A 14,809-nucleotide genomic window follows, 5' to 3' on the forward strand; every position below is an offset into this window, starting at 1 on the left:
CACTCCCCCCCCCCGTGTACTCATGTATTAAGCCATGTACAATATATTGCCTCATATTGTACTGTAAGTTGGATATGATTTAAGTGTGTCTCCCACAAACGTTTGTGTGCTAGAAGATTGGTCCTCAGTGTGGCCCAGTATTTAGGTGTTAGAAGCATTAAAAAGTAGCCCTGGTGGAGCTAGTGTTTGAGAGCACTGGCGGTCTTCCGGAGGATCTCATCACTCCCAGGGAAGCTGTCCTACCCCCTCTTCTGGCCTCCCGAGCACCTGGCACCCAGTTTGGTGCAGAGACATATTACACGCAGGCCAAACACCCATACACATAAAAATAAATTAAAAAATTTTAAAAAGCACAGTAAGTAAGCTACATCATGAACGTATTTCTTGAGATAATGTTGCTAAATTTTTAAAAAGTCTGGCCCCTGAATTTCCTCAGACTTCCCGATCGATCGCTATCACTATGAGGTTCCCACCAGAGAACTAACACAAGACAGTTCCTGATACTGGACCTTTGGCCTAAATAATCTTCGTTTTGTACCTATTACGGTATTTTCTTATATTAATGGACATGTACTAATAACACCTAACATGGAGCACAGACCTTGAGATGGAAGATTTATTGAGGCTGGTTTATGCAGATGAACCCATCTAACAGGAGGAAAGGCAATTTCAATTTGTGGTTGAAACCACTGGTTATAGTGGGAGCCAACCGAAAACGGAGGGACGTGGTATGTAGCAGTTTGGGGCTGGCCTGGGTTGCAGAGCGCTTCTTGACAGCGTGAGACCAAAGTGCGGACCTGGGGACTTGCAGGTCACTCGGCCCATCCCCAGCTTCCGGTTCCTTCTCCCGGACGCAGCTTGTTCCGCCTTGTCCCCTGGCCGCCCCGCCTTCGTGCAGGGTCCCACGGTCCCAGTAGCGCTTTCCCGGTAGTCAGGCGTGAGTCACGGGAAGGGGGGCCGTGGGCTGAGCTCATTTCTGGACAGTGGGACCGGATATGACTCTCGGGGGCCACGCACTTGCGGGAGGAGAGCGGAGCAGAGAAAGGGCTGTGGCCAAGAGATTCGGAAGACCCCTTTCCCTTCCTTCCAGCAGAGTCCCGTCGCTCCAGCCTGATCCTTTTTTGAGGGGATGGGGGGATCGAGACAGGGTTTTTCAGTGTAGCCGCGTAGACCAGGCCTCTAAACTCAGAGATCCACCTGTCTCAGCCTTCAGTATTGTGATTGATGGTGCACATTCCGGTCCCTCAACTCCCCCACCCCAAACCCCTCAATCCCCGGCCTAGCTCAACGTTTCAACATTTAACTTAGGGAGAGATTGTCTTTCCTTAAGTAACTTTCAGAATCTTCAATTCACAAATGGGAACTCTGAAATCATAACTGCTCGTTTTACATTTTACTTTGTGGCAGACTAATTTACAGTGCCATCAGATCCTCGTAATCATCTTAGGAGATGACCACCATCATCATCGAGATGTTATACATCAAGAAAAGTATAGACCTGCTTATGATCCCATTCTATTAAGTGATGGACCTAGGTCCAAACCCCGGCCATTTACATCGATGTCCAAAAATTCTTTCTTACAGAGGTTTTCAACCTGTAGGTCAAAGACCCCTTTGGAGGTCCAAGGACCCATTCACAGGGGTCGCATATCAGATATCCTGAATATCTGATATTCATTTACATTAGTATTCACAGTTATGAAATAGCAATGAAATAATTTGATGTCTGGGGTTCACCACAACATGAGGAACTGTATTAAAGGGTTGCAGTATTAGGAAGGTTCAGAACCAGTGACTTAAAATCTGTTCCTCAGAGCCAGTGGACACCTTTAATCCCAGCACTTGGGAGGCAGAGGCAGGTGGATCTCTGTGAGTTGAAGGCCAGCTTGGTCTATATAATGAGTTCCAAGAGAGCCAGAGCCATGGGGGGATTAGAGTGTGTATGTGTGTGTGTGTGTGGGTGCACCACTGCAATCACAACACTTAGAAGACTGGCACAAGTGTGTCTCTGAGTTCAAGGTCTATAGGGCTACATAGAGAAACCCTATCTCAATAATAATAATAATAATAATAATAATAATAATAATAATAATATAATGATGAAATAAAGAAAATTTAAAAAACTGCAGTGTAGTGACAATTTTGAAATTTTGCTTTATTTAAAAACCACAGAAATATTTTAAGAATATGTTTTCATTTACTCCCAGGTATGGGATATGGAGCAGCTTCACCTGTTTTTGCCAGCTGCAGATAGTTTCTGAAATTGTGTGATGTTTGGAATTTGGGGACTTTTCAGAAGGTCTGTAAATGCTAGGGCCCCGAGTGGTGGGGAGCAATGTTGGCTGGTTGCTGTTGGTTGAGGTGTGTTAAGTTGTTGTCTGCAGAGAAGAAAGAAGAAATCAGATATCCTGTGGAGAAAGATCAAACTTGCCCCAAGGAACTCCACACCCCTAATGAACAGGAAGGAGTCTAGCCATAATGTTGCTCCCTTTCTTTTTTATTCTTTTTCTCTCCTATCTACTATTGGAGGGTTGAAAGGGTAGCTAAATTGGGGAGTGGTGGTGCACGCCTTTAATCCCAGCACTTGGGAGGCAGAGACAGGAGGATCTCTGAGTTCAAGGCCAGCCTGGTCTACCGAGTGAGTTCCAGGACAGCCAGGGCTACACAGAGAAACCCTGTCTCGAAAAACCAAAAAAAAAAAAAAAAAAAAAAAAAAAAAAAAGGAAAAGAAAAGAAATAGCAACACTTACTTAAAGTGTTACAACCAAGAGGCACATTAGCAACACATACTTAAAGTGTTACAACCAAGAGGCACTTTTCCGGGAGGCACTTTTCCGGGACTCTCACCGGACACCCTCTGAGCAACCCAGTTGGTTTCTCTAGAAGCACTTGTTAAACTTGTGTTCCTAAGTAACCTTTTGAGATACAACTTTAGGTATATATAGCTCATGTTAAAATGCTTATTTATGGCTCTCCCTTGAGGTGATCACACGCACACTTAAATATGTCTTATTCTTTCCCTCGTCTCTCTTTCTCTTAACCTTCCTGTGTAAAAATGTGTTTGAAGTGTTCTTCAGGAGCTGGAGAGATGGCAAGTACTGGTGCTTATCCTTCCTGCCTCCGCCTCCTGAATGCTGGTTTTGACTATAGGTGTAGATGCCACCTTGTTTAACACAGACTTAAGGACAGATACTGAGAGAGGAACTTAGGAAAAAGACAGGAAGCACCTTATAAACCTGAGCGTGGGTACGGACGTCTCAAAAGCGTAAGACCGGACGCTTAACTGTAGTCACTGAATCGCTTCCAGTCATTAGCCTGTATCATGCTATTTCTGTACTCACTTGAGCCATGAAGTCTATATCTCTCCTTGGGAGAAACTGACTAAAGAGGAAATGACACCACCCACCGGTGTTATTAGACAAAGAGATAAATCTTCCTCTTCATTCTCTTGGAGTACACTTAGAACCTGCCCTCCTGGACATGAGAAATAAAATGCCCCTGATAGCAAAATAACTAAATAAAACTCATTTTTAAAATGTTATCTTCTGAGACGACACATGTGTGCATGCTCCTGCTTGCAACCTCAGTTAAGATGCAGCCAACGCCCCGTTTTTGCCCAGTCAGAGTCATGGTAGGGCAGCCCATTCATAGATAAGGGGTCTTGGAGGACACTTGGATAAGCATGGTCTGAAATAGGGGAAAGGGACAATCCCAGGTCCTAGTGCTCTCAAACAGTACGTGACAATTTATACCACCATGGTGTACATTACAACCAGTATAATTTCCAGTCACGTAAATGGACAGTTCCAGATGATGCCGGCACCTTGAGCTATCATCAGTCTTGGGTCTCCAAGCCTTCCTAACTCACGTGTCAGTGATTTTGATTTTGGGGTAGAGACAAGCTATCCCTTGGCCCAGGGTGTTGCTACATAGCCCAGTACATAGCCTGGAACAAGATGGGCTCCCACTTATTTCTCCCACTTTTGGGGTTCTTTAAATGTCATTTGTTTGTTTATTTATTTAGTTGTTGTTTTTTTTTTTTGAGGGTCTCTCTCTTCAGTCTCGGATGTCCTGGAACTCGATTATGAGGACCAGGTTGGTTTTATATTTATTTATTTACTTATTTTTGTTTGGTTTGGTTTGGTTTTGGTTTTTGGTTTTTTGAGACAAGGTTTCTCTGTGCAGCCCTGGCTGTCCTGGAACTCACTCTGTAGACCAGGCTGGCCTTGAACTCAGAGATCCACCTGCCTCTGCCTCCCAAGTGCTGGGATTAAAGGCATGCACCACCACTGCCTGACTTATATTTATTTCTTAAAGTTATATGGGCTCCTTGCTGTCAGTGTCCTGGAATAGTACAAGATACGACCAGGTTTGTGTCTTAGTTACTTTTCTCATCACTGTGACAAAGTACCAGACAAATGTACCTTATGGAGTTAATTTTGCTTCACAGTTCGAGAGTACAGTCCGCCACGCTGAGGAAGTTATGGTATGGGGAGTATGTGCAACAAGAAACGCAGTCAGGAAGTAGAAGACAAGGGCAGAGGCAGGCAGGCAGCGCTCTCCACTGTATTCAGTATGGATCTCCAGTCCATGTGATCCACATTCACCGAAGGTCTGCTCTCCACGGTTACATCTGGCTGGCAGTGCCTTTACAGACACCTACAGGTGTGTCTCCTAGGTGATTTTAAATTTAGTCAAGTTGACAATGAAGATTAGCCAATAACAGGGAGTGGTCCTGTGTACACACCACACACACACACACATACGCACACACACACACATGCACACATACACATACACACACACACACACTTCTAAGGATCGAACTGAACCCTAGTTTCTGACATGTACACAGGCACTCCACTATTATGCAACATCTTCAACCCCCTTTTTAAGTTTTCATTTTGAGACAGGATCTCACTAATGTCGCAACTGTCCTTGGAATCATGATATAGTTCTGGAAGGCCTTGAACTTACCATCTTCCTGTCTCAGTCTCCTGAGTCATCGCAACTGCAGGCTTGCTCCACGGAGCGCAACGTTAAAAAAAAAAAGTTACCAAAGAAATATGTACGCATTGTTCCCAATCAACAAAGAAATGTAAAATAAACTCATTCTCTTTGTTCTGTTGTCTGTTGAGACACCGTATAGCCCAAGTCCTCAAATATTCCAATCATCGAATGTTAAGCCCTCACTGGAATGTTTAGGCCTAGGTAAGATGGTAAGGCCTAGGTCACTGTTACCCAGCTAGCCTGCCATTATAAAGATCTGGGGATCAAACTCAGGTTGTCAGGCTTGGTGGCCAGTGCCTTTACTCACGCAGCCATCCTATTAGTCCAGAAAAAGCAATTTCTAAAGCAAATTTAAAAGGACTGGGAATGTGTCTCAGTGATGAGTGCTGCCTAGCACGTACACCTGGGTTCAACCCCCAGTACTTACCGAAGAAATAAAAACAAGGTTTAACGGAATCCCTGAAACTATCTAGGCCAGTTTTGCTTTAAAGAAAAATTCTAGAGCTGGTGAGATGGCTCAGCCGGTAAGAGCACTGACTGCTCTTCTGAAGGTCCTGAGTTCAAATCCCAGCAACCACATGGTGGCTCACAATCACCTGTAATGAGATCTGACACCCTCTTCTGGTGTGTCTGAAGACAGCAACAGTGTACTTACATATAATAATAAATAAATATTTTTTTAAAAAAAAGAAAAATTCTAGTTACTTCTTCTGATTTTGGTATCAGCAATGGAAAACCAGGCCTTGCTTCTATGCCAGGTAAGGGCCTTGCTGATCCGGTACATGGATAGGCCCTTTGTTTTAATATTTTAAATTTTAAGACATGGTTTGGCTAAGTGGCCCAGTATGGCCTTGAACTTGTGATCTTCCTGCCTCAGCCTCTGGACTCTGGAGCAGTTTGGATTGTATTCCTGTAACCATTATGCCCAGGGCAACAGTGCAACATTTTAGTTTCTGTAATTGGTTGGATTTTGTTTGTTTGTTTGTTTGTTTTTGAGACAGGGTTTCTCTGTATAGCCCTGGCTATCCTGAAACTCACTCTGTAGACCAGGCTGGCCTCGAACTCAGAAATTTGCCTGCCTCTGCCTCCCAAGTGCTGGGATTAAAGGCATGCTCCACAACTGCCTGGCTGTTTTTGGGGGGGTTTTGTTGTTTTGTTTTGTTTTGTTTTGTTTTGTTTTGTTTTGAGACAGGGCCTCTCTATACAGCCCTGGCTGTCCTGGAAGTCACTATGTAGGTCAGCCTGGCTTTGAACTCATAGAGATCTTCTTGCCTTTGCCTCCTGAGTGCTGGGTGGAATCACAACATCAATTTCTGTATTTTTTTTTTTAAATAGTTTATGAAGGTAGAGAAGAGAAAGGTGTTCTCAAGAATGCAAGAATGGAAGTAAGCTGGAGAGTACGGCAGGCCCAGGCTCAAAAGCCAGTGTCTGAATTCTTATATGCGATGAACAAAGCAGTTTTATTAAGCTGATTTTCTACTTTAAAAAAAAAAATCCACTTAATGGAGGTTTTTCTATTTTAAAGCAGTTCTTCTGCTCAAACTGAAGTGTCACCACATACACTCGAAATCCAACCCCATTGCTGGCAATGGAAGCAAGAGGAGATGGGAAGCCAGACTGCCACACAAGAAGCTGAGCAAGTCAGTCTGAGCTACGTGATACCCTGTCTCAAATTTATACTCTTTGTGTTCTGCCTCTTCATTAATTCTAATTTAGTTTATGCCATCTCCTCTCCTTTTTCTTGAGCAGATGGCTAGAAGATCTACCAGTTTTTGTTTCTGCTATTGTTTTCATACACACACACACACACACACACACACACACACACATGCACACACACCACTTGTTTACACACACACACACACATATACACTCACACAGTAAAGGAAGCGAAAAGAACAATTTCCATTAGGGGGTGCTGTAGTCTCAGAAAAGAAAATTAATACAGCGTTTGAACTCAGGAGTTTTGGAACTGAATTTTTTTTTTTTACCTTTGTAGTCATGTATCGTTTCTGGCCAGCTGTATTGCATACCAAACTGCTTTCAGCTTGTATGAGGGAATCTACAAAGTCCAGGTCCACTCCAACATTTAGTTACCACCTGGACCAGCGACATAGCATACAGGGCTCCTTGGAGTACTTGGGAGAAATCTTGGAGGCTTAACAGCATCACCAGAGCTAACAGTTCTGGTGGTCAAACTGCCCGAGACAAGAAATAGATGCCTAAGTCCTGAATAATAACCACTTGTACATTTTTTTCTTCTCACCTTTGCCACGGGGGTGGGAAGTGTTACATGAAAAGTTCCCTAACCCTAACCCTAACCCTAACTCTAAACCTAACCCTGAAAAGTTCAAGCTGTGTGCTCCTGCCACAGCGTCTCTAAGTGCTTAGATCACAGGTATGAGCCACAGCACACAGTTAAAAGTCAGAACAATACAGAGATCAGCGTAGCCTCTCTGCAGAATTGCCACACAAATATATAAGCCTTAGATTTAAAAAAGAAAAGTTCGTGTTTCAAGTGTGATATGATGATGGACATCTGTGTCTCCAGAACTCAAGAAGTAGAGGCAGGAGGATCAGAAGTTGAAGGTCAGTCATCTCCAGCCCACGGCTACATAGGGAATTGAGCCAGCGTGGTCTAGAGACCCTGTCTTGTGGCGGAGGTCTAAGTTTCTCACTTTGTGCTATTGTTGTGAATTAGATAAACCACAGTACATTAATGCTTGTGTTATTTGGAGAGCTAAGCTTTTGGGGTCTGCCTCAAACTTGCTGGACTCCTCTGTGTGTGGGGGTTCTGTTTTCTTTGTTTTCTGAGGTGCTGGGTGTTGAAACCAGGGCTCTGCATGAACACAGTACCCAGCCACTCTGCTAAGTTCCATCTCCAGACCTGCTGGGAAACTTTCAGAAGCGGTTCAAGCATGAAATGAATGTCTGTGAACAACAGTTTGCCAGATCCGACTCTTTGATTCCACAACCTTGTTTCCTCACGGATGCTACCGACATGCGCACATGCAAGACACATGCGCCTCCTCCGTGTTCAGTGTGCAAAGCTGATGAACTGTGCACCTTCAGTGGGGCACACGTGGTTATGAAATGACGTCCTATACCCTAGCACGTGTAATAGCACACATACATCAGACACGGTTTTTTTATGGTTGTTTTGTTTTGTTGACAGAATCTTTCTCTGTAGTCCAAGCTTCAGGCCCTGGCTGGGTTCACAGGAACTCGGTTGTCTTGAGGGCCGTGTGTGTGTGTGTGTGTGTGTGTGTGTGTGTGTGTGTGTGTGTGCAGGCCCAGAACAGGGAGGGAGCGATCCTCACTCCTGCCAGTCCCAAGATGAGATTTTCAGAGTTCGAACACATCTCGACCTCATTCTTGCTCCAGGCCCGACCCGCAGGTCGAACCGCTCACTTTGCCCCACACAAGAAAGCCTTTAACCCATACCAGTCCTTCTGTCTCGGGTCTCAGGATGCCAGAGTTACAGGCCTAAGCCTCCACACCTAGCTTGATTTTTGTTTTTAATTTTTATTTATTTTATTTATTTTATTTTTATTTATTATTATAAATTAATTTAAATTTATTTACTATTATACATAAGTACACTGTAGCTGTCTTCAGACACAGCAGAAGAGGGTGTCAGATCTCATGACAGGTGGTTGTGAGCCACCATGTGTGGTTGCTGGGATTTGAACTCTAGACCTTCGGAAGAGCAGTCTTACCCACTGAGCCATCTCGCAAGCCCTCTGTTTTTTTAAGTTTTTACTTATTTTTATGGGTGTATGTGTGTGTGTGTGTGTGTGTGTGTGTGTGTGTGGTGTTCTCTTTCATGTATAGACATAAAATCTTTGAAAAATTATATGAAAACTCATAACTGGTTCTAACAGTATTGATTTTTTTTCCCCCAAGACAGGGTTTCTCTGTGTAGTCCTGGCTGTCCTGAACCTTGCTCTGCAGACCAGGCTGGCCTTGAAATCAGAGGACTACCCATCTCTGTCTTTTGAGTGCTGGCATTAAAGGTGTGTGCCACCAGAGCTGGCATGCTTTATGTGCTTAATTGGTGTCTTTAGGAAAAAGGTTCTTACTGTATAGGATGACCTTGAACTTGGGAATCTTCCTGTCTTATCTACCCAAATGCTCAAACTACAAGCCTCCCCCTCTACAGCCAGATCTTGTCCTTGGAAATCTATACAAAAACTGATGCCTGCTTTTAAGACTTGTTTTGTAAAAGATCCATTAGTTCAAAGTGAAGCAAGTCTCCCTTCTTCTTTTGCTATATTTCTATTATCTTATTTTTTATTTTTTATTTATTATCTTTATTTCTATTATCTTATTTTTCAACCTTTCATTTATTATTTTTTAAAAGGATTTATTTATTATTATATGTAAGTAGCTGTCTTCAGACGCACCAGAAGAGGAAGTCAGATCTCCTTACAAGATGGTTGTGAACCACCCTGTGGTTGCTGGAAATTGAACTCAGGACCTTTGGAAGAGCAGTCCGTGCTCTTACCCGCCGAGCCATCTCTCAAGCACCCCTTTCATTTATTATTATCGTCTGTGTGCATGATGTGTGACCAGAGGAGAACTCTTGGGGGGTAGCTCCTCACTTCTGTCTTTATGTGGGTTCTGGGGATAGACAGGTTGTTAGACTTGTGTGCCAAGCACCTTTCCTTACTGGCCCAGTGTGTCTGCCTCCCAAACTCAGTATACATCTGAGGATGACCTTGAACTTCTGATCCTCTTGCTTAAGCACTGGGATTAGAGGCATTAGACAGCGCCTGATTTATTGTAATGCTGGGGCTTCCTGCTTGTGAGGCAGGCACACTACCAAGGTGAGCCACATCCCAGCCCTTCATTGGCCAGAATCCTTTCTTTTCTCTCCGTTGCATTGTCCAACTCTCTAAGCAGAATTCACATGCTCTCCGGAGAATGGTCTCAGCTTGGGAGCTGAGGAAATAAAGGAGAACTAAAGATGAGTTTCTGTAGTGAGGAGATGCAATGCTGGGGAGAGGAGTGAGACCCCTCCTGTGATGGTGTTCTACCTACCCTCCACTCCTCTGGATTTCCAGCCCAAGGCTTTGCTTCTTACCTTGAAGAGGTTTAAATACACCTGTAGCTTTCTAGTGCCCCTGAACAGGTCTCTGTGTGTGTGTGTGTGTGAGAGAGACAGAGAGACAGAGAGAGAGGGGGAAGAGAGAGGGGAGAGAGAAAGAAAGAGAGAGAGAAAGAGGGGAGAGAAAGAGAGAGAGAGAAAGGGGAGAGAGAGAGGAAGAGAGAGAGAAAGAGAGAGAAAGAGGGGAGAGAGAAAGAGAGAGAGGGAGAGAGAGACAGAGAGACAGAGAGAGAGGGGGAGAGAGAGGGGAGAGAAAAAGAAAGAGAGAGAGAGAGAAAGAGGGGAGAGAGAGAAAGAGGGGAGAGAGAGGGAAGGGAGAGAAAGAGGGGAGAGAGAGAAAGTGAGAGAGAAAGAGAGAAAGAGGGGAGAGAGAAAGAGAGAGAGGGGAGAGAGAGAGAGAGAGAGAGAGAGAGAGAGAGAGAGGGCAACTGGAGAAAAATTCTCAAGTAGATCTTGCTGTTTCTACCTGCCCAAGGGGTGGGGACTATCTTATTTTTATTTGTTTTATTTGCTTTATATATGTAAGTGCACTGTCACTGTCTTGACATACCAGAAGAGGGCATCAGATCCCATCACAGATGGTCGTGAGCCACCAGCGACGTGTGGACGCTATCTTGCACACCTGTCTAGGTAGACGAGCGCGGAGCTACAGGTACAGATGGCTTTTTCACGTGGGTTCTGGAACAACACTCAGGTCATCAGGCTTCTCAGGCAAGAAGGTTTTTACCCACTGAGCCATCTTGCTGGTCTCCTCTGGATACTCTTTTTGTTGTTGTTTTGAGACACAGAAAGAACACTGAACACAGAAAGAACACAGAAAGAACAGCTGACCTGAACTCACTATGTAGACCAGGCTGACCTCAAATTCACAGAGATCCACCAGCTTTGGCTCCCAAATTTTGAGATTAAAGGTGTGCACCATCACATTCACCTCCCACCCCCACCCCAGGCACTCTTAAGCCAATAACAATGTTAAAATTCCTGATCCCTGTTTGCAGTAAGTGCCTACCAGGGTATGTTATACATAGTTAATGCTCTGAAGTCAGACAATCTTCATTTTTCATGCAAAGTCGCTAAGGTCCAGGCAGATGAACTTTTCTAAGGCCTCATTTTCTAAGCACAGCCAGAATTTCACCCAGATAATTTGGCTCCAGGATGGACACTAATGGTTGTCCTCACTTAGGTCTGAGTTCACACGCTGCCCACAGAGCCAAGGAAAAAAAAAAAAACGGCCTTCACAACTGGTAATGAAGACAGCAATTCCCAGAGAAGCCATGGCGACAGAGCTGTCACTTTGCTTCTTGTGGGCAAAATGGATGTTTGAGAGCAGAGACAGCCGTTGATCCTAAAATAACTCCTGTGTCCTCCATCACTCTAGAGAGAAATGAGAACCACAGGGACAGAGCACATGCCCCATGCGACTCTGGTCTATGTCACATTACCCAGCTGTGTACTGTCAATGCCTATAATAAGAGCTGTTCTTACCCCATTATCTGGAAGGTTCAGGAGTATCGTTATGCTGGGTTGGATAGGATAAAGATTTTAGGGGAAAGAAAGAATTAACAAGTATCTCCTCCTGCCACGCTCTTGAATTTTGGAGGCAGTCTCAAGTAACCCAAACTTGTAGCAATCCTCCTGCTTCAGCATCCCAAAGGCTGGGATTGCAGGTATAAACTACCACATGCAGCTTGCTTTCTTGAAAAAAAAATTTTTTTTTTTTTTTAAATCATATGGGTGAGTTGAGGTTGCTGTTTCAGAAGAGGGTGTCAGATTCCACATAGCTGTAGCTGCAGAGGCTGAGAGCCATGGGTGCGGGGAAAGTAAAGTTGGCTCCACTGCAAGAGCAGAGAGCATTCTCGATCCCCGAGCCATCTCTCCAGCTCCCTTCCCCACCCCCATGTCCTTTAAACTAGCATCTATGATCTATATAATAATGGGTTCCATTGTGACATTTTTTTAAAGATTTTTTTTTATGTGTATGAGTACATGTAGCTGTACAGATGGCCGTGAGCCATCATGTGGCTGTTGGGAATTGAACGCAGGACGGCACTGAATACTCAGTCCACGCTCGCTCTTGGAATGCAGGACGGCACTGAATACTCAGTCCACGCCACGTTCGCTCTTGGGTAATACACTGTAGCTGTCTTCAGACGCACCAGAAGAAGGTGTCAGATCTCATTATGGGTGGTTGTGAGCCACCACGTGGTTGCTGGGATCCGAACTCAGGACCTTCGTAAGAGCAGTCAGTGCTCTTACCGGCTGAGCCATCTCGCCAGCCCCTTGTTGTGACATTTTCATACACGGAGGATTCTGGGTACGCTCCCCCTCTTATGCTCTTATGCCCCTTCCCCTCCCCATGGACCCCGAGTTGCTTCCTACTATAACCCTCTTCCTGCTTTCACGTGGACTTCTGTTATTGTTAGGGTGTTTGAGATAAGGTCTCCTATGTGTCCTTGGCTGGCCTGGAACTCACTATGTAGACCTAGCTGGCGTCAAATTCAGAGGTCTGACTCCTTTAAGTTCTGAGGTTAAAGGCGCCACCATACACACTGGTGCGCGCGAGGGTGTACTTCTCACTGAGCTCTGAGTTGCTTGCACGAGTGCGATGTTATTTACAGGAACATGGACCACCTACCAGTGTGGCTGGCTACAACTCTGAAAAAGAGGATCTTGCCTTCTCCAGAAATCATTAACATAAAGGGCGGGGCCTCGTGAGCCCCTCCTCCAGCAACAGTTAACTGCCTACAAAGCCCCAGGAAAGAAGGGGGCCTCATGCGGGCTTTCCCATTTTTTTTTTTTTTTTGAGACAGGGTCCTACTATGTAACCAAGGCTGATCTTGAACTTGAGATCCTCCTGGGATTACAGGCGTGCACAGCCATATCTGGCTCTTAAGTATCTTTGGACAACTTGGATTTTTTTTTTAATTTTTTTTCTTTTTTTAAAACTTCAGACTATATAACTGACAAGCCCTCTTAAGTTCTAACACCCCGAGAGTAGATGGACTTAACAGAAATTTCCATGAGTCTCTCAGGGTTTCTTGGTTCTATAGCTTGGCTTGGGCTCTACTCAGTTTCCCACCCTCGGTTCTGATTTGCCATATCCTAACCAACACTATGAAGCTATCTAATCTTGGGTCCTGTGACTGTAGAGCGATGGAGGAGACAGGAGTCACTTAAGGATAAGACATATATTTCCTTTTGGGAACAAACCAGTTGGTTGCTTCCTAAGCTCTGGGCCTTTGTTATTCTGTGAGCAGCGTCTAGACAGAGTCCAATTCCCACTGTGAGTTTACGTCTAGACATTTCATTTGCCTTATCCTTCCGTGTACAAAACAGGCCATCCCTACAGTGTGTGATGGATGAGAGGGGCTTAGTGAAGGAGGCCAGTGGCTTAGTTAGTTCATTCTACCACAGTGCCTCACACAGTCATCTCTGGGGTTCGCAACGTTTGTTTAAATACTTGGTGTCGTTCAAAGACAACCTGGAAATTCTGAAGCATGGTTAACTTATGTTGGGGGAAAGAGCTATTTACATGAAAGTTACCCCTAATTTGTTTTGGAAAAATTCAAAATATAGTAACTGAGGCAAGTGCAGCGGTCCTCCCCCAGTGGTTCCGGGACTTTGGAAGCAGAGGCAGGAGGATTGAGTGGTCAAGGTATCCATAACTATTTCTTAGTTCATTTTCTCATGTTTGTTTGGGCCTCTATATTCTAAAATAAAAATGAACCTAAGTTTCAGAGAGAAAGGAAGAAGGTAGTGTGAACCATAGAAGGTAGCCAGACCCCTGCTGACTCGGAGTTACTCCCGGAAGGCTGGCCTTCGGCAGTTGCCAGGCAACAGCTGTAAACAGTACCAGATCATGGCCACTAACTACAGCGCCAACCAGGTAAGTTCTTGCTCTTCATCCCTCTGCGTTTGACTTTACATTTCAGATTCTACCCTTGACCTACCGGCTGCCATGGGATTCTGACTGGGTTGAGGTGGTGCTTTACCTCCTGGTTGGGAGGGCCGCGGAACAGGCGAAAAAGATCTGAGTTAAATTTGTGGAACATAAGCCAGAAAGCAGTGAGTTTATTTTTACAGGCCAGGGTAAACAGTTTAGGCTTTGTAAGCCGAGTAACAAAGTCCTATCTATTTACATGAAAGTTATCACTAATTTTTCTCTTTTGGAAAAATTCAAAATATAGATATAAGGATGCTCCCTAGTGATCCCAGAGGCAGGAGGATAGGTGTTTAAGGCATTCTGGGTTACATACTGAGTCCAAAGCTAGCATGAGCTTCAAAACAACTGCCCCCCCCCCACACACACACACAGAGAGAGAGAGAGAGAGAGAGAGAGAGGGAGAGAGAGAGAGGGAGGGAGAGAGAGAGAGAGAGAATATGAAAATATGAATTTACAGGAACCTGGGCATGGTACTACATTCCTGTAATTGCAGTAATTAGAACAAAGAGACAAAATAATCACTGATAGTTCGAAGCCAGCCTGGTCTACATAGAGAGTTCCAGGACAGCCAGAATATGGTAGACTATTCAGATCCTGTCTGAAGAAAAAAAAAAAAAAAGCCCAAAATATTGTCTACACATTTTTGGAATCCTTTTGGAGAAAATATTTTCCTCGTTTAGTATTCCAAGTTTAGTGTTGCTCTTTTGTCTTGGTTTATGTGTACGTGTGTGGGTGTGAGTGGGGGT

General features: G+C 44.5%; 1 protein-coding gene across 1 annotated transcript in view; it reads left to right on the plus strand.

Annotated features, from left to right (window-relative positions):
* The first annotated feature begins 12,113 nt into the window (after nucleotides 1-12,113).
* Nucleotides 12,114-14,809, plus strand: part of Cfap126 (cilia and flagella associated protein 126) — a 5,814-nt gene continuing 3,118 nt past the window's right edge. Inside the window, exons 1-2 of the mRNA XM_031389145.1 lie at nucleotides 12,114-12,246; nucleotides 13,853-14,006. Of these exons, the coding sequence (XP_031245005.1) occupies nucleotides 13,980-14,006 (27 nt within the window). The 5' untranslated portion in view covers nucleotides 12,114-12,246; nucleotides 13,853-13,979. The remainder of the gene's footprint in view (nucleotides 12,247-13,852; nucleotides 14,007-14,809) is intronic.

The sequence above is a fragment of the Mastomys coucha genome, unplaced genomic scaffold (assembly GCF_008632895.1).
Source record: "Mastomys coucha isolate ucsf_1 unplaced genomic scaffold, UCSF_Mcou_1 pScaffold1, whole genome shotgun sequence".
Classification (NCBI taxonomy): Eukaryota; Metazoa; Chordata; class Mammalia; order Rodentia; family Muridae; genus Mastomys; species Mastomys coucha.